Here is a 25,475-nt window from a genome sequence, read left to right on the forward strand (position 1 = left end):
GGCCCAACAAATAAAGAATAATACACAATAATACACACAAAGAGAGCCCAACAAATACACAATAATACACACAGAGAGGGCCCAACAAATACACAACAAACACACAATAATACACACAGAGAGGGCCCAACAAATGCACAACAAACACACAATAGTACACACAGAGAGAACCCAACAAATACACAATAATACACACAGAGTGGGCCCAACAAACACACTATAATGCACACAGAGAGGGCCCAGCAAATACACAACAAACACACAATAATACACACAGAGAGTGGGCCAAAAAATACACAACAAACACACAATAATACACACAGAGAGGGCCCAACAAATACACAACAAACACACAATAATACACACACAGAGAGAGGGCCCAGCAAATACACAATAATACACAATAATACACACAGAGAGAACCCAACAAACACACAATAATACACACTGAGAGGGCCCAACAAATACACAACAAACACACAATAATACACAATAATACACACAGAGAGAACCCAACAACCACACAATAATACACACAGAGAGAGCCCAACAAATACACAACAAACACACAATAATACACACAGAGAGGGCCCAACAAATACACAACAAACACACAATAATAAACACAGAGAGAGCCTAGCAAATATACAATAATACACACTGAGAGGGCCCAACAAATACACAATAATACACAACAATACACACAATAATACACACAGAGAGGGCCCAATAAACACACAATAATACACACAGAGAGGGCCCAACAAATACACAATAATACACACAGAGAGGGCCCAATAAACACACAATAATACACAATAATACACACAAAGTGGGCCCAGCAAATACACAATAATACACAATAATACACACAGAGAGGGCCCAACAAACACACAACAAACGCACAATGATAGACACAGAAACGGCCCAACATGTTCCCCACAATCCATTACACAACAAACACACACACTGAGGGCCCAACATGGATGCATGTATAGCACAATCCATTACACAAACACACAGCCAAGCAACACACAAACACAGTCAAATACATACAAACACACAATCACACACAGACACACACACACCATCTGAGCTGTGGTCCGAGGAAACATTCCAGCGGGACACACAGTGAATGTTTCTGAGGATCCTAGAAGTTTCCTGTTTTCAGTCTCAGCTCCAGTTCCAGCAGCAGCTCGTGTTGTTAGAATGGAAGAGGACCTCTTTACTGGAAGAGCTGCAGATGAAGAGCACATTTCTTTAATTTCAGTCTGTCGAGAGAAACTCTCACCTGTTGTCTGCAGGAGCTTCCTGTCATCTGCTCTGGATTTATCTGGTGTTCTGACCAATCAGCAGCTGGCTTCTCACCAATGAACAATGAACACAAATCTGTTGATGAAGAACAGGAAACAGTCTCTGTGACTTTACTCTTATGATGCATTTACAATTGGCTCCTTTGTTGGAAGGATCTGGATCAGATTTCAGATTTTATATGGAAAGTAAAAACAGAAATGAAAACCAAAGTTTAAGGAGAACAGCGTACTGACGCTGAGTCGTGTTAAAGTTGGACTTCTGCTATTCAAGGCGCTTTATTTTTCTTCTGTTGCTTCCTATAGTTGGGACACTGAAGACAAACAGAGCTTTGAAAGAGCTTCACCTGACCAACAACCTGCTGAACAGCTACCAGGACGCCTTGCATCTAGGAGACCTGCTGCGATACAACTCGACTCTACAGACCCTGGAGCTCAGCGACAACGCTGTAGCAGATGCTGGTAAGATTAACTTTCTTGTTACAGATCAAAAACCACACATTAAAAGCTGCACAGTGCTGATCTGATACGTAAAAAGTTCTGATTTTATTCCAGTGTGTGTTTGAAGACCTCTCAGTTTCATCTATTTAAAACAGGTTGATTCCATTTTATATTAGCGGGTGCTGAATAAAATCTTATATGGAATGATAAGGAATATAATAAAGGGATGCACTGTGAATGTGTGAACATACTCTCATTGTTCATTTGAGACTAAATGTCTACAGAAACGTGTTCCTGAACTCTCATTGTTCACATTGTGTGACGGTGAGGCAGAACTAAATGATCATAATTTAATTAATTGTTAGTCGTTATTAAACAATGACCCAACTAACTCTGTCTGCTAGAAACTTACAAAAACAACAATATAGTTAAATAAAGTGGGACAGGTCATCACAATCCAGGTTTAGTATTAGCTAATTAATACAGATATCATATGTAGCACCTCAACACTCCCACTGAACATCTGTTAGCGCTATTCACCTTCTAACACCAACATATACAAGCAGTAACGTTACAAGCATTCTTATAATCACCATAATTCCTTGTTTCTTCTCATCATGGAGGCCTGGAGGAGCTCTGCGATGGTCTGAGGTGGCAGACAGCAGGTTTGAAGGTCCTCCTGCTGAGGAACAACCAGATCACTGTAGAAGGGATGCATCATCTGGCAAAGGCTCTGGTGAGGAACATACCAGCTTGCAGTTTGGCACAAAATCAAATAATTCCAAGTAAATGTGTTCAGGAACCAAAGAACAGAGAGATTAGTTCAAATCATTACCAGCTGTGTGTAGAAACACAAAGGACAGTTCTGTCTCCAGGTTTGGATTGTTAACGTCCAATCCTTTAGGTTTCTTGCAGTTTAATATGCATGGTGTTCAGACCTTTAGTTTTAATATCCAGCCACATGCTTGCTGAAGGTTCTCCTTGTGTTCATGCCTTTAGAGCATCAGGTGTCAGTATTAGCTTAGCATGGACCTCAGTAACCATCAGGAGAGGATGTTAAAGTGTTTTATAAAGACTTCTATCTGCACATATACCTCAATCAAAGGATAACCTAGAGGAGGTATCTACAATATGTCATCCTGCCATTGTCATTTAACATCCTGAACTATTATTATTGTGGATCATAGAACTTTCAGCAGGTTCTCTGTAGTTATCTATCCTATAATCTCTGTTTAGGAACTCTGTGGAGTTTACACTGCAACGTACAGTTTGATGTTGTCTTCGTTTGTTTCACTCGTCTTAGAGCTCTACATGAGGGTTCTGTCAGATCAAAGCAGTATTAGAGTTTGGACATTATATTCATCTGAATGGAGTCTGGCTTGTTACTGAACTGTGCACTACAGGAGCAGATAGCTGTGAGGAACAAACTGCTTCAGATTGAAGCCTGTCCAGCCATCGCCATGCTTGGACCATTTAGTACCCAGATCATTTCCCCAGAACATCCTCCAGAACCCTCAGTTAGGTTGAAGATGGCAAGGTGTCTGGCATGCACCGATCTAGTGAGGATCAAAGTATCGCACATTGACGACTATCCACAGATATAAAGCATCATTCCTCAGTAAAGAAAGACTTGGACCTGGCTGCTGGTGATCATTTGGAGTACATGGGGCATTTAGGGCAGTTCAGTTTATAGGAAACCTGGAAGAGATTCTGAAAATGACCCAGAATGGTTCTGATGAGTGTCACAATGCTGCTAAGGTTAGAAATAAGGCTCTTTTAAAGAAGATAGGCAGTTCATCCAATTTCTCAAGTCAGGACTGTAAATTAGGAGAACTCTGGGATATTTAAATGGAACTTCTTAGACTCGAAGGAGCGCCACCTACCAGGCATCAGTCCCATCCTGGAGAAGCCAGCAGAGTTGAAGGAGAAGTACCATGTCTCTTAACCCCTTTTCTTTCTTTACCTGTTTTATCTGTCATCTGGCTAGAACTACACACGTGGACAAAATTGTTGGTACCCCTCAGTTAAAGAAGGAAAAACCCACAATTCTCACTGAAATCACTTGAAACTCACAAAAGTAACAATAAATAAAAATTTATTGAAAATTAAATAATCAAAAACAGCCATTACTTTTGAATTGTTGATTAACATAATTATTTAAAAAAACAAACTAATGAAACAGGTCTGGACAAAAATGATGGTACCTCTATAAAAGATTGAAAACTATTTGACCAGAGTGACATGATTAACTCAGGTGTGTCATTTAACTGACATCACAGGTGTTTCCAAACTCATAATCAGTCAGTCTGCCTATATAAAGGGAGACAAGTAGTCACCCTGCTGTTTGGTGAAAAGGTGTGTACCGCACTGAACATGGACAACAGAAAGCGAAGGAGAGAATTGTCCCAGGACATCCGAAAAAAAAATTATAGACAAACATCTTAAAGGTAAAGGCTATAAGACCATCTCTAAACAGCTTGAAGTTCCTGTGACAACAGTGGCTCATATTATTCAGAAGTTCAAGACCCACGGGACAGTAGCCAACCTCCCTGGACGTGGCCGCAAGAGGAAAATTGATGACAAATTGAAAAGAAGGATCGTTCGAATTGTATCCAAAGAGCCCAGAGCAACCTCCAAAGAAATTAAAGGTGAACTCCAAGGCCAAGGTACATCAGTGTCAGATCGCACCATTCGTCGTTGTTTGAGCCAAAGTGGACTTCATGGGAGACGACCAAGGAGGACACCACTGCTGAAAAAAACTCATAAAAAAGCGAGACTGGAATTTGCAAAAATGCATGTTGACAAGCCACAAAGCTTCTGGGAGAATGTCCTTTGGACAGATGAGACCAAACTGGAGCTTTTTGGTAAGGCACATCAACTCTATGTTCATAGACTCAAAAACCAAGCATACGAAGAAAAGAACACTGTCCCTACGGTGAAACATGGAGGAGGCTCAGTAATGTTTTGGGGCTGCTTTGCTGCATCTGGCACAGGGTGTCTTGAAAGTGTGCAAGGTACGATGAAATCTGAAGACTATCAAGGCATTCTGGAGAGAAATGTGCTGCCTAGTGTCAGAAAGCTTGGTCTCAGTCGCAGGTCATGGGTCTTCCAACAGGACAACCATCCAAAACACACAGCCAAAAACACCCAAGAATGGCTGAGAGAAAAGCGTTGGACTATTCTAAAGTGGCCTTCTATGAGCCCAGATCTGAATCCCATTGAACATATGTGGAAGGAGCTGAAACATGCCATTTGGAGAAGACACCCATCAAACCTGAGACAACTGGAGCTGTTTGCTCATGAGGAGTGGGCCAAAATACCTGTTGACAGCTGCAGAACGCTCATTGACAAATACAGAAATGGTTTAATTGCAGTGATTGCCTCAAAAGGTTGTGCAACAAAATATTAAGTTATGGGTACCATCATTTTTGTCCAGCCCTATTTCATTAGTTTGTTTTTTAAATAATTATGTTAATCAACAATTCAAAAGTGATGGCTGATTTTGATTATTTAATTTTCAATAAATTTTTATTTATTGTTACTTTTGTGAGTTTCAAGTGATTTCAGTGAGAATTGTGGGTTTTTCCTTCTTTAACTGAGGGGTACCAACAATTTTGTCCACGTGTGTAGAAATGACTCCAGCTTGGTACTTCTATAAACATCACACTGCCAGCCTCAGGTCATAAGACCAGGTCCTCCCCTCCAGCAACTGAGGCTGAATCAGTATCTAAAGATGCTAAACATCTCCTTATCTACAATAAGCCCACTGAGGAAATGCACCGACTTTTTTGAAACCTTTGAAGACAGTCAGGTCCACTTGATCGTCTCTGCATCTCACCAGCAGCCGTTAACCGACTGAAGTATGATGACTGCATTAGTGACCGTCATGTTCCAGCTCTACAGGCCACCAAACCCCTGAAACTCCTGGTGGTGGTACAGGAGCAGCTAAAGATACAGGAAGTGTGCTGCTAACAACACCACCCCTAGGAATTATAAATGTTTGACCACAAATAGTAACTAAGGTCACATCGGTTCAAATGATGGACAGCAGTACATGGTTCTGACAATACAACACAAAGCTGATTTTAGCACATCCATCGACTGACCGTACACCGTTGGATCTTTGCCTTGTTGTGTCTTATTGTCCTCTTTGTCTTTATTTAGTCTCTGTAATCCAGCTCATCTCAGCACCTTGTGTCTACGGTTCTTCTACTTCTTTTGGTTTCCTAGTCGTAACAGAATCTTTTTTTGTCTTTGACTCAACCTAATGATCTGCTTGTTTCTGGACTTTTCCTGTGGACTAAATCTTTGTCAGTAAATCCTTTTGATGCCTGTTTGAGGGTGGAGTTGTGCTTCCACAGTTATAATGTCCACGTTAAAGGAAAAGTCAGTTCTAGCTCATTCCATTTCTCCAAGTCACTGTACAACAGAAAAGATGAAGGTTCCTCTGGATCGTCCAAATAGTGAACACTGAAACATGATGCGCTTCATCAGGTCATTGATTCTACAGGTCCATGGAAAGCTCCTGGAGGTGTGAACGTAACTTCCAAAAGGTCTTCTTCATTTGGTCTTCTGGTGATGGTGGTAGATGAAACCATAGTGATCAGTCGTGGACTATAAATGAGACTGTTGTGATCCTGGAAGACATCTGTCCCATCAACACAGAAATGTTTAATTATTTCAAACAGTTTTCTATTGATTATTGATTCTAATGATTAGCCTCTAAGAGTGGGGCTAACAACACCTCCATTACATGGATGATGCAGAGAGCAGGTGTTAGCCACCTATTTTATTTTATTTTATTTTAACAGTGGAAGTTATCCTCAGGCCTGATTCTAAAATTAATGTTGAAAGATTGAAGCTCTTATGACTTCCAGTGATGGCTAGAGTATGCAATATTCAACTACATGTTGTTCAGAGGATTTTACATTCATGTATTCCCTGCTATGTTTATATCCAACACGGTCTCACGGGGATTCGTGAAGAATGGGGATGAACAGCAGAGCAAACCAAACTCTTTACAGATTTGGTACTAAAGTGGCCAGGGTCCATTTCTGAGGTCAGTGATGGAAATAATCCCAGGACTTTATCAGAGCATCTGGTTTATGTATCTGCTGTATCTGAGTCCCATCAGGAGAACTGTCAAAATGTAAGCAATGATCATTTTTCTCTTCCTTTGGACAAAAGCTGAGCTTGACTGTCCAGTTTGTACCTGCTTTCCTTTATCCGGTATTGAAGATCTGAGCTTCTCTGCCAGAATTCCTCCTCTGGAAATGTCCCGCCTCCACACGTCTGATGCTGCACTCCTAATAACATGCATTCCTTCCATCTGATTGGCAGCATAAACTGCACCTTCCTGTCATGTGAGCGGCGATTGTGGAAGTCAAAAGGCTAGAAATTAAAGGGCTGCCACATGAGCTCACACTTCCCCAGTTTCCACCGAAAGAAGAACGCTTTGATTCAATAATAGATGAGTGTTAAGGAGGGCTGCTCATGCAGGCTGCCAGTCACAGGATAAGTAGACGTCCTTGCAGACCATAATGATGATAATTAGACCTGTAGCTGTGGTGTCAGATATGATAAGGAGCGGAACTATTATTAACCTTTCTACTTGGTGTATTTGCTGTTCCTCTCTGTCCTCCTGGCTTGTTGATGACTAAGATGAGGAGGGCAGATGTGGGCCAGAATCCACTGAACTTCAACTTAATTTAGCTGATTATGTTTAAATTTAATCTAAAGATGGTTAATCTGAGTTGAATATTTCATGCAGATCTCCTGTTTTTTGTTTTTTTTTCGACTTTGCATGCATTTGCCGTTTTTTTTTCTTTAAGCCAGCATGTCATGTGTGAAAGCGTACTGTGCTTTTGGTGGTTTCACACTCCCACCCCCCTCAAAGTTCTCACTCCAAACCTCCCGTGGTTTACGTTTGACAGGTTTCAACCGTGCTTGACTCTCACACACTCTCAACCACGCAGTCGCCTCTTTAATTGTCTGCTATTATCCCTTGTGCATATCCATTCGGGGTGCTCTTCCTCTCTTTCCTCCTTCTATCTTCACCGGAGAAGCTTCTTGCCATGCGTAGGAAAAGGGTGGGGGCTCTCCAGTGTGTTTGTTGTCACCGCGGTGCAAATTAACTCGGAAGAAGAAGCTCTCTGGGTCTGTCAGTCGCCTTCCTGGCTTCCTTTCCGCCCCCGTGCTCCCTCTCTCTTCAGAGCAGTGACCAGAGGAGTTTAACAAGGGTGGCGAGGCGAGGGGCAACGAGGAGTGGGTGGTGCGTTCCTCTCCAAGCTGTTGGGCAACATGGGCCCCTGGTGCCCCAGACACCCCCAGCTTTATGCTCCAGCTAATCAACCTTCAATGCTAATGTGGCTCTGGAGAGAGAAAACAGAGATTCTCAGCATTTAACATGAGAGGAAACATTCTGAAAAGGAATAATAATCGGTGCGTAATGATAATAATGGTAATTAAAACTTCTCAGCCTTTCTAAACTGAAAGTAGTCGTAGGTTTACAGCCCTGCAGGGTCAAATACTGCATTTAAATGTAAAAGTTCTTCAGCTGTTTTAGATAATTTACTGATCCTGAACAGTGTTGAGATCAAGATGAGAGCTGAATGAAATCAGTTACCTTGTTTACAGCCGGGGCTGAAGGTCCTGCAGGTTCTGGATCTGGGTGCGAACCTCCTGGGGAACAAAGGGGTCCAGATGATCCGGGAGCCTCTGATGATGAACAGCTCGGTGCTGCAGCTCAGCCTGACCCAAGCTAACATCACCTGTGAAGGTAAAGTACAGGTACACGGGTTTGTAGTGAACTGAGGCACATTTATGTACACCGTTATTTAAACTTACAGTAAAATATTAGCATGCCATACAATGGTTATATGTAATGAGCTGCTGATTGTAAAATTTGTTAAATTAAAAATGATTAGATTAACAAACTAATACAGTTGTAATGCACTGAGGTGTTTTTTCCATCTTTTTTAGATCAATGTTTAAATAAATATCATCTTTAGCTGCAGATCAGCCACAGATACAGCTGTAACCTACACTTTTAATTAATAAATAATCTGTGGATTTTCTGTGAATGTCTTTAAAACGTGAAAATACAGTGAAAATGCTACCAGTTCCTGCACAACCAGCCTGCTTTTTATAGCTTTTTTTCCAACCAGCAGGAATTATCCACATTTAAAAACCAGAGCTGATTTTTTATTTGTGGTTGACATACCGCTGATCAATTTTAGGACATTTCAACATAATATATTTTATTAGATTTCCTCTGTTGGCTCTGTGGTGTTTATTTATTCATTTATTTTTATAAAACTAAAAAAGGAATACCAGTAAACAGAATGCTGTGTCAGCCTTTACCTTTGCTGTGTCTTAAAATAATTCCCATATGAATCATTCCCCAGGTAATGCTCTAGTTTATAGCATGAACAGACTAACAGCTTACCTGGACAGGTAACAGTTTTACTTTGGAATGCATTTCTCAGAGCAGATATAAAGTGTGTAACGGCTGAGGGAGATTTTTTAAATTTATTTCGTGAGATAGCTTCAAAGTAAAGTCCAATCTAGCAGCTATGAAGGTAAAGACATGGCTCATACTTGAGCTGGCGACTCTGGATAAACAGAGTAACCGTGGATTTAACCAGACCAACCCTTCAGGTAGACCTGGAAACGTTCTGACATCCCTGCTTCCTGCTGAAGGTGTCGTAGCGCTGGCTGAGTTCCTGGCAGAGAGCCGTCAGATTCAGAGGCTGGACCTCCGTCAGAATGAGGTGAAGGTTGGAGGCCTGATGGCTCTGAGTCTGGCCCTGAGAATCAACCGCTCTCTGGCTCGTCTGGACGTGGACCTCACACCCTCACAGGAGCAGGTAGGTGTACAGAGGACGGATCAGTGTCCACCAGGACAGATACCAGGACAGATCAGTGACTGAATTTCTCTTCAGCTGAGACATGACAGGACATTTCTCTGTAGTTTAGAAGACAATGCCAGAGAAACCAGCGACATTCCCATCAGCCCGTAGGTTCTGTTTAGCGCTGTTAGCCAGTGCTAGCATGTGAACGTGTTAAACTATGATGGAGGACACTATAAAGACATCACTAGCTGGCACTAACATGTTAGATTCAACATTCAGGAACTTTATCATTATAAACACAGCAGACACACAACAGGAATCCTAAGTTCCCTCCACACAAATGAAAAAACAAATACAATAGTATGAAATAAAATAAAATAAAAATAAGATCAAATAAATAGTTATAGTTTAAAAAATGAATTCTATGAGCAAATGTTGGCATCTTGTGTGGTACTGTCATATATAAACAACACAATACTGTGTCATATACAAACAACACAATACTGTCATATATAAACAACACAATACTGTCATATATAAACAACACAATACTGTCATATACAAACAACACAATACTGTTATATACAAACAACACAATACTGTCATATATAAACAACACAATACTGTCATATATAAACAACACAATACTAAACTACACAATACTGTCATACATAAACAACACAATACTGTCATATATAAACAACACAATACTAAACTACACAATACTCTCCTAAATGTGAACTAGTGTTGATTTGTGTAAAATATTTCTGTATGTAGATATTTCAGGTGTGTCAGTGATTTATTTTGCTGATGTGGATCAAAGCTGTTTTTAGTCTTTGCTGTGTAAATGTTAGCTCTGACGTTAGATTTTAGCTATAGGATGACCTGAATGTGAATCTCTGCTGAACATCATGAGATTTGTGTGAAATCTTCCAGAATAATTAGCAGACAGAGTTTGTGGTGGATATTTTTTAACCCTTCCTGGTCTTTTAAATGGGGATGTGTGTTATTATAACGTGTATTTTACAGTTAAATGCTGCTGTCAGTCACATGGATGAACGCCATCCTTCAGCTCTGTTCAAATGCCTGCTGCTGTTTTCATCTAAATGTCCTTCTATTGGTGGCTGGAGGAGCTCTTCTCCTTAACATTAAGTCTGTTGTCATGTCAGACTCTCTGTGGTTCTCAGATTTGTCACCAGTAAGTTGTGATTCTCGTGTTTTTCCTCCTCTCTACCTTCCATGGCTGCAGAGGCCTGAGGAAAATGATGCCATAACTTTAATACATGCCCCTGCTGGATTCACTAAATAATTACCCACACTTGCCATCTGTTTGTCATGATTTTATCTCTGCTTACTTATTTGCATATTAAAGCATTAATTAAAATCTCTAAGGAAGGGAATGCTTACTTTAAAATTAACTCTGAAGGCAATCCGTGCACAGCTTCCAGAGTTGTTTTATTTTTGTTTGCAGTGGTTTTTTGTTTGTCTGCGTGTTGTTTACACGATTAAGTCTGATTTTTATGAAATGTCTCCTCTGGCTAAAGTCAAGCGGCAAGATGTACCAGATTTTGGAGAAGCAGCTTTGAAGAGCCATGATGCCTCTGTGAATGTGTCATTAAAACTCAGATTTCTTCCGCTTCCTCACTGTTCTGCTGGTGTACCAGAAGCCTCCATATCGCCGCTCCGTGCCCCTCTAAGCTGATGAGAGATGTGATTAGCATTTCATCCATTGTTTGGAGTTAGTGTGGCTCGGCGTTTTAAGGGAACTGTAATGGGGGAATTTTAAGCTCTGTCAGGTTTTAGAGTCACACAGCTGGGATTTGTGTTGGCGTGGCAGATCCAGGTGGGAGGAGTGACGATTGTATTAAAAAGCAAATCTTTCCATCAGAAAACAGCGGGAGGCCAGATCAAGTGTTCATATTCCCCGGGTTGCCAAGGAATATGCGAAAATTTCATTCTTCTGAAGGAAAATAAGTGCGTGTGAATGTGAGTGAGGGACGGAGGGGGTGATGGCGGCGCTCGGTGTGTGTTTTCAGTGTTCATACCTGTAGTGTTTGTGGTTCTACGGCGATGCAGGAGGAAGATGTGCAAAAAGAGGGAGGAAATGTGGGTCCCTCGTCTTTGTTTACTGGAGTCTGGTTTTCATGTCTGTTGCCACCCTGTTCCATTTGATCAGTGGCCTGTTTGCTGTTAATTATTAATTATTTACCCATCTAAAATATTCATGCACCCTGGCCCTGCTGGAAAACTGCCTTTTCCAAGGGGCGACTTCTGTCTGTAGCCATGCAAGGTGGAGCTGTTCACACATCCTTATCTGGGAGCTAATGAACTGAACTTCCCCTGAATGACACTCTGGACGACGAAGCCTGTTTACCCGTTTGATGCCTAAATATTTGGCTTTGGATTTGCCACCGTGAGCATCCTGTCAGCTGTTCTCCAGCAGAGGAGTCGGTGATAGCGCTGAAGAATCGTCCTGGATGTTTGAGGCGTCCACTGAGTGATGATTACTGCAGCATGCTGGGTGTGAGGAGTGAAGAAAGACACCAGGAAGGAGGTTCAGCAGCTCATTTCTCTGGTCCTGTGATGACAGAAGCCTAAAGGACACCAGCACATTCTAATGCTCTAGCTGTAAATGTTGTTTAAAGGTTTTCTACTGGTTTGTTAATCCACCATCTGACTCTTACGTTAATGTTTTCCAAAAACACAAAAACACCTCAAACTTCTAATATTAACAATTAATGTTTCTCAGGTAACTCTGCTGACTAAAATAATACCTCCCCATAGTATAACATAGTATCGCTGTTGATGTATGACTTATTTGGACTGTCACATATTTTTGCTCGTATTTATATGAACTGGTAGCAGGATGCTAATGGGCTGAAAACATCCAGATCAGGTGGTGTTGCTTCTCTCCTGTTACCTCTGTAGCTCTGATGAGACGAGTATACATTTATGCCTGATGTTGGGTTGATGTGTGAGCGTGTGAGGAATTAGGAATATGAAAAAATAACAATATAAACTGCAAAAACAATAACCTGCACTTCTCCACAGATAAGGTAAAAGTGAGTCCTCATTTCAGTGAACTTTAAAGAAACAATAAGTAGCTTTGGTTACTACTGCAGTTGTAGACCAGCTAACCCTAACTCTGTACCTGGATCACCGGATCACCGGATCACAATCCAGTCCAAACTAAAACTTGGGAAACAGGTGATAACCCTGAAAAGAGACAGGGTTAAGTTTCTTTTACCTTTCAGTAAAACCAAACTGTGTGTCAGTCCAGCCTCTAGGAAGCACCTACAGTCAGTCTAGATGTTCTCCTTCTAATTAATCCTCTAGTTTTCATCAGTAAAATGAGTCCTGGTATCATCTTGATGAATAACAGAGACAGGACTGGCTTTATCCAGGAATTCAGGAACGTTGACTGTTCGGTTACCGACTGACTCTGGATCCTGGAAATGAGGAAAGACGTGATTCAGTGAGACTGTGGAGAGATTTCTGTATGAAATGTGCTGCAGAGGGCAGCATCTGAAGAAGCATGGTTTCTTATTTTAGGACTAGCGTGAGACAAAGAGGTCTCTGGGTACGTTTGTGGGCACCCTTCCTGTCAGGGCAGTCCCAGCAGGGTGGCTGGGTGACGGGACGGCCTGACCATGCATGTAGTCGGCACTCAGGTTTCAGCTGGCATCATGATGACACCGCTGCTCTGGGGAATAGAGAACGTAGGCAGACAACAGCAACCAGGCAGAACAAAGCTCCCAGCAACGCCTCAGAGGGCAGCAGCTCCCAGCAGCCGGAGGACCAAGTTCACATTTCTACCAGATCAGTCAGCTGCTGGTGTCACAGAGGGCAGAAAGGAACAAATAGTGAACCAAAGGAACCTCCACAGAACATTTTATTATGAATTAACAAATGAAAGCCACCCTTTAACACAACTGACAGGATTTAATCAATGCAGAGTTCTTGTAGTCTTTTAAAAACCGTGAAATGAAATAAGGACAGCATTAGAATGGAGGAGTGTTGATGCTGCATGGTGCTGATCTACCTTATAGCAGCTCTAGAAAGCAGACTCTCAGAACTATCATTACTGAACGTGGTTAACAATAAATCCTCAGCCACTGGTGCACTATTTCTATCCAGTTTCTATTTTTTAATGGACCCAAAGTGTAGTCTCAATGTCTGCTGTCCACCAAACCCAGTTAAAGGGAAGTGAAGGAACTCAAGAACAAAATCCATCCTTGATAGTCCACAGACCTACAGGGAGCATTTTAGATTACTATCAGAGCCAGGATGTGAACCAGACATAAAGTAAAAGCATTTCAGTTCAACCCATGGATCACAGTTTGGCCTTAATTCTGTCACATCCAAACTGGAACTGAAAAAGAGGACAGAGGTGTTAAAGTGGAACTCTACCTCAGCAGGACAATGGATTCTCCTGGTTCCTCTGAGTGTGTCTGAGCAGCTTTAAGAAAAAACTCTGCCAAAGAATGCAGTAGAGGAATAACGCTATTTTCATTCAGTGATGTGACGATCGGTATCTGTCTGTCCGTCCGTCCGTCCGTCTGTCTTTCAGCAACTTTACTCTAAAACAGACCAACAGATTTGGATGAAATTTTCAGGAAAGGTCAGAAATGACACAAGGACCAAGTGATTAGATTCTGGCAGTGATGCAGCTTATAGTCTGGATCCATGGATTTGTTAAAGATTTCTGTATCATTGCCAGATAGCGACACAGCCTCACTGTAACCATGACAACAAGTGAACACTACATCAGCTGATTGTGATCCTACTACAAATCCACTGCTGAGGACTTATCAGGACTTATCCATCAGAAATGATCCAAGGACTGAGCAGCCTTGGAGGAGGACTGCTCTCTGATTGTTTTTCTTGTTAGTGTATGAATCGTTAAGTTATGGGCAGAAACTTTTTTTTTGAGTTAACAGAGATCTTGACGTTTGACCACTAAAATCTATTCTGATGGCTTTTCTAGTTGTGGAATATGTGAGCAAAAAAAATCAAATCAAATAAAAATAATTCTGACTTAGTGCTCCTATTTTTAATACCATAGCTCTTCCAAGTCCCTGAAGAAATCAGCACATAATCAGATTATAACCAGCTGATGCATGTTGGAGGTGGAGTGTTGAACGACTGAACCGTGCTTTGCCAGGTTTGTTATTCAGGCTGGTCTGTAAAACCACAAGTTTTCAGCAAAAATCTAGAGAGGATGGCCTCATTAGTTTTAATTTAATGGTTGACTGGTTGATATCAGTTTCATATCAGCCAACAGTGTATTAAAATTCAAAGCCACTAAATTCCTGCTGCATCCCTCTTAAATGCAACTCTTCGTTTCCTCCTGATACCTCTGAAAGGGACAAAGCTGGATGAGTGTCTCCAGCAGAAGAGGGTGGGGGGGGGGGGGGGGGGGGGGGGGGGGGGGGGGGGCAATCCCCTGTTTCTCTGCAAACACAACAACAACTGCAGCAACACACTCCTCGCTGCACTCGTGATGTATTTTCAGGCAAAAACAGGCATATTTGCCAGCTGTGTAATTTACTGCGGCTCTCATTTGCATATTAAAGCCTTAATTAGCCCCTCTGAGCGTGTGTGTCTGTGAGTGTGTGTGTGTGTGTGTGTGAGTTTGGGGTTGGGGGTGTAGTATAATCACTTAGATATGTAGTCAGGGACCAGGGTTGGGGGTTCACCCCTTTCAGTTGGTCTGGATGGAGGTCGGAGGTGAGAGGAGTTCCTGTGGACCGGCTGGTTCTGATACGGAGCGAAGAGGAGCTCTGTGATGAATTACACTCAACATGTCTGCCTGGCATTTTTAATTACTCTCACTCTGCCAAACCCAGAGGTGTGACTGTCGCAGGAAGAAGGATGTATGTTTTATCCTGGTGGTGATGGAGGTGATGGAGAGCTTCCTGTCAGGACTGGAGGTGGGAACAAAGAAACTCAGAGGCTTTTTTTATTCATGTTCATGTTGTTGCAGTCAAACTGTACCACGTATCTTCAGTGTTAACGAGTGTCAGGCCTCTTGAAACATGATTACTCCTCCAAAAACAAGTTCTACACATCATTCAGCAACGTCCCATTCACTGTATTTACCAGAGACAGACTCCAGAACCAGAAGCTGCAGATGATTTTAGGATTTTTTTCTGCTTTTATTTAAATGTACACCATAAAGATAGAGACAGGAGACAGAGAGCAGCGAGTGAAGGAAAGTTCAGACAGGAGCTCTGCAAACCTCCTGTAGAATTTAAAATAAGCTCCTGTGGATCTCAGTAGACTGTAGAGGAAGAATATAGGAACTTGCTTACTTTCTTTATTTTTATAAGTGGTAGATTGATCGCAATCTGTGCTGTTAGTTTGAAGCTAAAGTCAGTCACTATTGTAGCAGAAAGACACCTCTGAAGCTTATAACAGATCATATTAGCTTTGATTAGCCTGATCTTACACAAAGAGAAGCTTAAAAACAACACTTAGATGTTAGCATCAAATTCTGTTTTTACATTTGTGTGTGGATTAAACAAACTGGGCTTCATGTTGTTTAATAAGTCATAGACCTACTGGTAGGTCTGACTGTCTTAGTAAGAAAACCATGACCAGGTCCAGCTCAGTCTGGGTTCTCAGAAAGAAAGTGAACAAGTGCAGTTGTAATGGACCAAAGGGGAAACCTGGCAGGGCAGAGGAGCTGAAGTGATGCTGGAGTTGTTGAGGATGGATGCAGTAGAATGCAGTTTAATGATACTAGCAGAAGTTAACCTTGTTCTATCGTTTCTAGACTGAATCGTACATGATATATCTTAATGCCTTCAGGGCGTCTCTTTAGAGCTGCATATCCAAAGTGTTAATGAGCTGATTTCTACCAACACTTAATTAATTAAAGGTTTATCTCACCTAGATTAAAAACATAAATAAATTGGTTAATAAATAAAAGAAACACACACACACACACACACACACACACATATATATATATGTATATATATATATATATATATATATATATATATATATATATATATATATATATACATATATATCCACACTAACAGTGGATGAGAGCAGATGTGAACTGGTCCTTTAATGATATACTGCTGGTATAAAATTGTGTAGTGATCAGATATTATAGTCCATGTGAACTTTTAGTGCATCAAACTAAGTTGCTTTGTCCAAACTTTATTTACTTCAGAGCTTTGCTGACACACCAGTCAGTGTGATTCTACATTTTTGTGGTCGTTTTATGCAGAGGAAGCTTTTATTCAGTGGTCATAGCCCAGCAAGTCCACATTCCCCATTCAGACATGCAAGACGCTCACTCAAACAACTCGGCATAATGACCAAAACACTGGAAGTTCTGCAATTGATATGGGCCTCCTCTGCATAAGAGGTGGCATATGTATATAAGCCCTGCATAAGTAGGGGTATCAGATCGCATCGCCTTTCAGCGGGCATGTCCTGAGGCGCCACGCTCAAACAGTCACCCATCAGCAGCTGGCAGCCTCTCATCTGACTACCATGAAGCCCCATGCGTGTCTATCTATCCCGCTCCCTTCATCCACAAGCCACTTTCCTTTCACTTTTGAATGGCGGGCTGACTGCAGAAATTGCCCCTGTCCACCATGCGCGCTGAATATTTAACTATGAATATGAAATATCTTGGCAAGACTTCAACCACCTTCAAAAGTGAGAACCCTCCAACTCTCTGAGCACACCCCTCCCAGTATCCTCTCCTTTTTGCTCTCGTGAGTCGATCATCCCGTCCCTGTATAGAGGGATGTCGGGAGAGGAAGTGGTGAATGATCTTCTCCGGTTGGGCACCAAAGTCAGCCACTGAAGGCGAAACTCCAGACACCGAGGCTCTGTGGATGATAAGGTGAGACTCTAACACAGTGCCGGGTTCTGGTGGAGAGAAGAGGCTGACAGAGTGAAGGAAAACACAACGGATGAGGAGTTCTGCTTTGGCTGCTGCCTCCTCTCCTTTAAAGACCCTCCCTCCATCCTCAGACAGCTTTCTTCTCCTTCACCTTCATCCAGGACAGCTGTGCCGATCGCAGATCAATACTGGCCCCCCACGATCAGCACTTAACATGTTGTGTCCCAGCCATCAGGAGGAACCAATCTGTTTATGGAAATTTAATTGAGTTAATGTTTAAGAGGACACACTAGATTTAAAGAAAACTGGGCCTGATCTGCTTGTTGGGTTGGTGTTTAGTTGACCTCCATGTACCCTCTGCTTGGTATGGAAATAAAGAAGGTCCTAAATGGGTTGAAAGAAGTATGAGCACGTTCCAGACCATAATAAACCACAGTGCGCCAACAATCCTCACCTAATGGATCTTTAAATCAGACTGGATGTTAGCTGTGACTTTCAGGATGTTCAAACAGTAAAACTTTTACAATCTGTAACAGGATCTGCCTTCATCAGTTTCTAGACTTTCTTTGTTAGTCATCAGAAACACAAGTTATGTCGACAGGTTTTATCTTTGTTCCTCTTTCTCAGCTCTAGTTTCACCTCTGTCTTGTTCACACTTTCTCTTTCCTTCAGTGCTGGTTTAGGTTATAGGACGTTGGTTGAACTATCACGACATCTACAATGTTACAGAGCTCCATTTTGTCAGTTTCCATAGTGATGACTCCAACACAGGTTTTAGATGCACTTATTCACACAAGCACAAAGGTTGGTTGTGTCATTTCCTGGGATGTTTTCTGTCTTCCATATAATAATGCACCTACTGAGCCTACTAGAAGGTGGAGGTCCTACTCCTTGGTGGAGTAATAATGTGATTTGTCACCAGTTGCCATGAACTCATGACTATATTCAGGTTGGTCGAGATCATTTCTAATCTGAATTTCAATGTTTGGCTCAACTTTATTTTATTTTCAGTTGCTGTAAGACTGTATTGTAGACACACATTCTCTGTCCTGAGTTGGAATTTTACAGCATGAAAAATAAAGTAAGATGGCTGAAGTCTGGTGCCTGTATATTATCTCCTGTCCTATAGCTCTGTCTTTTATGTCCCTCTGTCCCATTGCCTATCCCCCCATCCCTCCCTCACCCTACCAAAGCCTGGTCCGGCACCATGGAGGGGAGGTAATTGGATTTGTTGTCACCTTCGCTGGCTGCAGGTCTGGCCTGTCTGCTCAGCTTAGTGATGAAGACATCAGTGTGACAGGAACCCTGGGAGAGGATCAGCTGGTGTCCTGGATGCCACTAATAAAGCTGTGGTCATACCACGGACATGACGCCACGGCTGCAGCCAGCTGTTCCCTTTGCCACCTCCCCTCCGGTCTGCAGCTCAGGGATGGTGTGAGGCTGAATGGGGATGTTTACTGGAGATTCATGAGTGGCCATCCATAATAAAGCACATGCCAATCCCTCTTCAGTGTTGAAGAGGTCAGATGAACCCTCCTCTGTGGTTCTGGGAATGCTGGCACCACTCCGGTGTCCTGGCATTCCCTGTGAGCTTCTATGTTGCTCGGCATCTTATTAAAGCTCTGCCAGGTGGCTAGCCAAAGTCAAGGTCTGTAGTTTAGGCTTCATTGCAGTTGTCCCCTGGTTCACCTCATCAGGGCTAGATGAGTTCTGTCCTCAGTGTTTGTGCGGCTCTGGAGGCTTCCTGAGGGTTGGACGGACGGATGTCAGCTCCGAGTGATGATGAAAAATAGAGTCAGCTACAGGAATAAAAGGAGAACAAAGTTAACTTGCTAATATCACGAATGTACAGATGGATTTAAATGAGACAAACAGCGGTAAGGTGCTGTTTCCTCATTCTTCACAGCATTCTACCGGAAGATATTCATTCATTTGGTATGTTGATGGTGGAAGCAAGGGGAGCTACTGGTGAAAAAAAGACGACAGGAGTGACTGTGGAGGGATGTGAGGCTGACCTGGACATGACGAAGACTGAAGGTCAGACTACCAGACAGTGGTGGTGATATAGTCAGAACCATGGAAGCATGGTAGTAGTGAGGATGTGCCAGTTGTTTTCTACAGTTCATGCACATGTTAGACCTCCATAACCACTGAGAGAACTATCACATTTTTAAGTATTCTATTTTATGTATAATTTAATTTATTTTCATTTAGCCTTTATTTAAATGGTAAAATGGTAAATGGTCTGTATTTATATAGTGCTTTACTATACCTGAAACCAGGTCGGTCGGTCCCGTTGGGATACAATGACCTCCTTTTTAAGAGAAGTGTGGCCAAAGCTGAGGTTTAGGATGTTCCTACAGTGAGCTAGTAGTGATTTTACTAAAACTTTTCTAAGGTCAGTGGAACCGTTATTTTTTTTCATTGTACATCTTTCTAGGATTAGACTAAACTTTTCAGATATCTGCTTTCCAAAATTATGCTTTCATTTATACACTTATTGCTCGTCTGTCCAGGACTGAGATGAAGAAACAGATGTTATCATCATCTCCAGGCCTTCCAAACATGTGTTCCTGTTCTACTAAACTGCATTTTTACATTTTGAAAGCAACATGATTTCATGTTCAAGGGAACTTTTTTTCTTTACCAAACAGTAAAACTGTGATTTAGCAGAAAAGGTTTGAAAGGAGGATGCTCTGTTTCCATGAGTCACCTGGAATCCATTGACTCTCAGAGGAACATCCTTGATATTCGATGTGTTTGTGAAACTTCTGTTTTTCTCTGCTCCAGAATTTACTTTGAGAATTTAAAAACAGCTGAACTTGCAGTGGATTAGGACTGTATAAAGTTTTGAAAAATGAGTTAGCTAACAGGCTACTGAGCTGCTAATGTTGAAGGTCTACTGTTCCTAAGAAAGTCATTTAGCTTGTTTTGCACATGTTAGCTAACCTGCAGCTACACATACTGGAATAGTTCTGTAACTAAATACTGAACAGCAGTCAAACAACCTTTTCCCAAATCTCTGCATTATGAATTCTGTTTTTGTGGCAGAGCTGCTTCATGCAGATGTTTCATAACAGCTGGACAAACTGAGAGCCTATGATTGGCTCCTTTCTGCTCAGATCAGGTCTCACATTCTGTCCAGCTCAAGTTTGGTTTGATTTCAGTTGAACTTTACTCTGGACTTAAATTTAATCATGTTAGAAGCTTTGTTAACTTTAGGCAGAGTTCAGGCTCCAAATCCAGCTGTTATTAGTGACCTGGACTCTCTCAGCACATAGACTCTCTAAATTGTTTTATCTCGTTTGTTTAAGTCATATTTCTGTTTACATCTGGAACTGTACAAGTCTGGTCCACAAGTCTCTCATTTTAACTTGTGTGACCTGTAGGAAGCATACAGTTCATGTTTCAGTAGATTAGAGCTGTTCTAATGACGCATCAACACTTTACCACATCGCTCATGTTGTTCTGACCCATTAGTGGTTATCCAACAGGAAGTACAGACTGAAATGTACTGCAACAATCTGCTAGCATCCACATCTGACGCAGCTTTCTCCTTCTGCTACCTTCGTCTTACAGTTTTCTAAGTCCAGCCTGCTCAGGGAAAGTTCTGCTGAAGATGTGGATCATGCTGAAAGGCAGCCCTGTGTTTTTTGTTTATTATCCATTTTAATCTCAGTGCCTCTCTCTCTGTCTGCACATTTTCAGCGGAAAAACTTTGGGCTTCACTTGGTTCTGCCCCGTTCACCTAGAACTGGTTTAAAGAAACACAAACAAGCCACAGTATTCCTCCATAGCAGAATGATGCTGAAGTGCAGTCAGACCATTCTTTAATGACTCAGTGAGGTTAATGTGACCCATGTCCTCATGGAGCCCCAAAGTTTACACTTTCTGCCATCAGCTGCTCTACAAGGGAAATACTGAGGGTGGTAGAAATGTTCATTTAAATGTTCATTTAGACATGTTGGTGGGGAAACTTTGTGCTGCTTGATCCTGCTGCATCCTCAGATCTTCAGGTGGATCTTCTGGTCGTTCCAAAGTCAAGGATTAAATCTAAAGGAGCGTTCTCCATCAGGACCTCCACTTTGGAACCACCTGTCTGAGATCAGACAGAAACATCTGTAAATCACTTCTTATACCAACTTTTACAGACTTGGTTTTTAGATGTTCTCTCTGGTTTTATTTGACTTTTAGCTGCCTGGTTCTTTGCTGCGATGTTGTCTTCTGTCTCCCAGCTTCCAGTGTCAGGATTATCCATCCATCCATCCATTCTCTATACACCGCTTTATCCTCACTAGGGTCACAGGGGGTGCTGGAGTCTATCCCAGCTGACTCGGGCGAAGGCACAGGACACCCTGGACAGGTCTCCAGTCTGACACAGGGCTACATATACAGACAAACAATCACACTCACATTCACACCAACAGGCAATTTAGAGTAACCAGTTAACCTCAGCATATTTTTGGACTGTGGGAGGAAGCTGGAGTACCCGGAGAAAACCCATACATGCACAGGGAGAACATGCAAACCCCATGCAGAAAGATCCCAGGCCCAGGCCGGGATTTAAACCGGGGATCTTCTTGCTGCAAGGCGAGAGTGCTAACGACTACGCCACTGTGCAGCCCGTGTCAGGATTATCTAAATCTAAAAAATGTTGAATTTCTCCTCTATTATTGTAAACAACCCATAGAAAGCTTTCTATTTTTATTTTGAAGGTGTTGCATGGAACCAACATATATCCATTAGTCTGTTGGAGAGAATAAAGAAAACTGAAGGAAACTAGTGAAAGAAATCTGAATGCCAGATGAGCATAAGCAATGCCTGTGCCCTTAAGGAAACCATGAGTGCTGAGCAGTCTGTCATTATTTCTTTATGTGCTGCATCTATTACTTTGTCTCTACTATATATTTAAATATGATTAATAAATAAGAGACATTTAGTGTGTTTCATAAATCTAAGGAAAGCTGCTGCCCATTTAATGTCAGAGCTTCTTTATTAGATGCTCTGAGTGCAAACAAGGAAATAAATAAAAAGTCTGTGTGGAAATTGTTCTTGGTTGATATTGTTTTAGGTTTTTATGTTCATATCTACTGTAGTCATTAATAATTAATCACAATTTCCGTTCTGTTGCTGTAAAGAAGCATAGAACCATTGCTAAAGTACTTTTCTAGTCAGCCAGGAAGACCAGTTGGTTCCATCTTTGTATTTAGTATATTTATTTACACCACCGTTCAACAGTCTGGGTCACTGAGAAATGCCCTTATTAGTGAAAGAAGATAACATTAAATGAATGATAAATCCAGTGTAGACATGGTTAATGTGGTAAATGACTACTGTAGCTGGAAACGGCTGATTTTTAATGGAATATCTCCATAGAGGTACAGAGGAACATTTCCAGCAACCATCACTCCTGTGTTCTAATGCTACATTGTGTTAGCTAATGGTGTAGAAAACCCTTGTGCAGTTATGTTAGCACATGGATAAAAGTGGAAAACATGGAATTGTCTGGGTGTGGTGTAGAATAGCAGGACTAGGTATACTGTAGGAGCTAGTGTCCTTATAGTCCCGATGGTTCTGCTGCAGATGTTGGGCTGCACGTTTAGAGCGTTCTGCATGGACTCATGATAAACTTTAATAAATTAAACTAAACTAAATTAAACTAAGCTAAACTAAAATAAACTAACTAAACTAAACTAACTAAAGTAAACTAAACTGAACTAAACTAACTAAACTAACTATTTACTGTTTTCCATTTGTCTGGACTGTCAGCTCATTCTGGAGGTCTGCCTCTGATACTACAGTACTACAGTACTACCTGCCTCTGTCCTTCAGTAGTAGTTTTTAATACTTTAATTGTGCTGAAAGCTGAAAATCTTTGTGTTTTTTCCGTTTTTTTTTTTTTTTGCTGCTAGGGTTAGAGTTAGAAAGGGTTAATTAGGGTTAGTTAGGGTTAAGTAGGGTTAGTAAAGGTTAGCTAGGGTTACTTTGGGTTAGTCTGAGTTAATTAGGATTAGTTAGGGTTAGTTTGTTTTGCTGCTCTTTCTCCTCCTCCATGTAGAATTTTAAACCCTGAGATCAGCAGCGTTTCCCCTCCAGTTCTTGTTCCTCTTTCTCTCTTCTTTCCTTCAGCTTTTATCCAATTATACCACCTCCAAACTCCACTGATGTTTTCTGTGAACTCACTGGTTTAATACTAATGTAAAAATAATTCCAGTTTAGTGAGTTAAAAAGAGAAGGTGAAGCCCAGTTTACCTGTTGGTGTTCACCTGACCAATGACAGCTTAGAGAAGCTCAGGATGTCAGAGTTTAGATGTTTGGAAGTGCAAAGATGTGGAATAAAACACAACCTGGGAAACTGAACATCAAACACATCAGAAATAAATGAATGGAGGCCAGATGAAGAGTAATCTCAGTTTTAGGTGGTTTTAAAAAGTGTATAGATCAGTTAAACAGAGTTGGAGCAGAGCTGGCTGGGAGAGGATGGCCAGAGGTCTGCAGATGATCAGCAGCCCAGAGAGGAGTGTTAGTGTCCACACACCACTGCTAAACACGGGTTAGAAATCACACTGTTAATAAACACGGGTTAGAAAACACACCGTTAATAAACACAGGTTAGAAAACACACCGTTAATAAACACAGGTTAGAAAACACACCGTTAATAAACACGGGTTAGAAAACACACCGTTAATAAACACAGGTTAGAAAACACACTGTTAATAAACACGGTTTAGAAATCACACTGTTAATAATAGAAAGGCGCTGGTGGGTGGGTTAGTGTTTGGGTGGGTTAGTGGGTGGGGCAGTGGAAGGCCAGACAGTCAGTCAGTAGAGCTCCAACTTCTAAATCTGTTTATTTTAAACGGAGCTGAACATGTGGCTGTACTAACTGTATTTACTGGATTATAGTTTTTTTCTGATTGTATAAACACTAAAAACAAAAATAATTACATAATTATCAACACCTTTCAGTCAAGGAGCAAAACACTGGACCAGATTTCCACCACAAAAAACACAAAGTCAGCCGCACACTTTTAGCAGAACAACACTCATAATGATGTATGAAACACTAAACACATGTTACATCAGACACAGAAGTAAATCGTGATGTCACTTCCTTCCAGTTCCATAGCACTGACTGATAAATCTCTACAGCCATGATTCAGCTGGTTAAACACACATCAGGTGTACAAACACATGATTACTTTATTGTAGACGCACCATTTAGGTCTGAACTCTATAAACCACCTTCATGTCAGTATGGGTCTGAACAGCACAGCTCACATTCTCACACTGTTGGACCGACTGCACAACCTCGTCACAGTAATGAACCAAATGCACCAGATGCAGCTCATTAATATCTGGGACCATGTGTCCTTCCACCGCTCTGCTCTGGTCCACAACTGGTTTGACACCATCTAAAGTTTACAGTTCTGGACCTTCCACCATATTCTACATTTATAAACCCAATCCCAGAGTTTTTCTGGGTGTGGTGTGGAAGGTTTATGATCTCTGGCCCCAGGCTCAGGGGCCCAAGGCTCAGCGGCCCCAGGTTTAGGGGCCCCTCGTTCAGGCCATGGAAGAGGTTTGTGACCAAATGGACGCTGCAGCTGCAGGATGGATCCATGATTCAGGACGGCTCTTCCCACATTGTCATGCCAATGAGGATATTTCCTGCGATGCTGATGAAATTCTCTGTCCAGATCCAGCAAGGCGAAGAGATGTGTAGTATTTCATTTATTTTATTCAGATTTCTTTTTGTTTTCTTCTTTACAGTACTTTTACAGTTTTTTTTTTCAATTTTTTAAGCACAATTTTGAATAGAGGGACCATTTCTTCAAAACACTACACACAATTAGCACAACCACACAGATCCTGTGCAAAATAAAACACTCTTGTAAAAACTCTACACAACTTTATAAAAATGATATTTTGTTACCACATGAAAACACACACATTTCATCAGGCTTCATTCTGTTTGAACCAGTTACACACTGCTG

The 25,475-nt window shown here is 41.5% G+C and overlaps 1 protein-coding gene across 1 annotated transcript in view; it reads left to right on the forward strand.

The window, feature by feature from the left end:
* Positions 1-25,475, forward strand: part of si:dkey-288a3.2 (protein phosphatase 1 regulatory subunit 37) — a 93,502-nt gene that overhangs the window by 48,838 nt on the left and 19,189 nt on the right. Inside the window, exons 7-10 of the mRNA XM_051941663.1 lie at positions 1,617-1,772; positions 2,375-2,487; positions 8,388-8,529; positions 9,453-9,619. Of these exons, the coding sequence (XP_051797623.1) occupies positions 1,617-1,772; positions 2,375-2,487; positions 8,388-8,529; positions 9,453-9,619 (578 nt within the window). The remainder of the gene's footprint in view (positions 1-1,616; positions 1,773-2,374; positions 2,488-8,387; positions 8,530-9,452; positions 9,620-25,475) is intronic.

Source organism: Acanthochromis polyacanthus, chromosome 1, assembly GCF_021347895.1.
Source record: "Acanthochromis polyacanthus isolate Apoly-LR-REF ecotype Palm Island chromosome 1, KAUST_Apoly_ChrSc, whole genome shotgun sequence".
In the NCBI taxonomy this organism is placed as follows: Eukaryota; Metazoa; Chordata; class Actinopteri; family Pomacentridae; genus Acanthochromis; species Acanthochromis polyacanthus.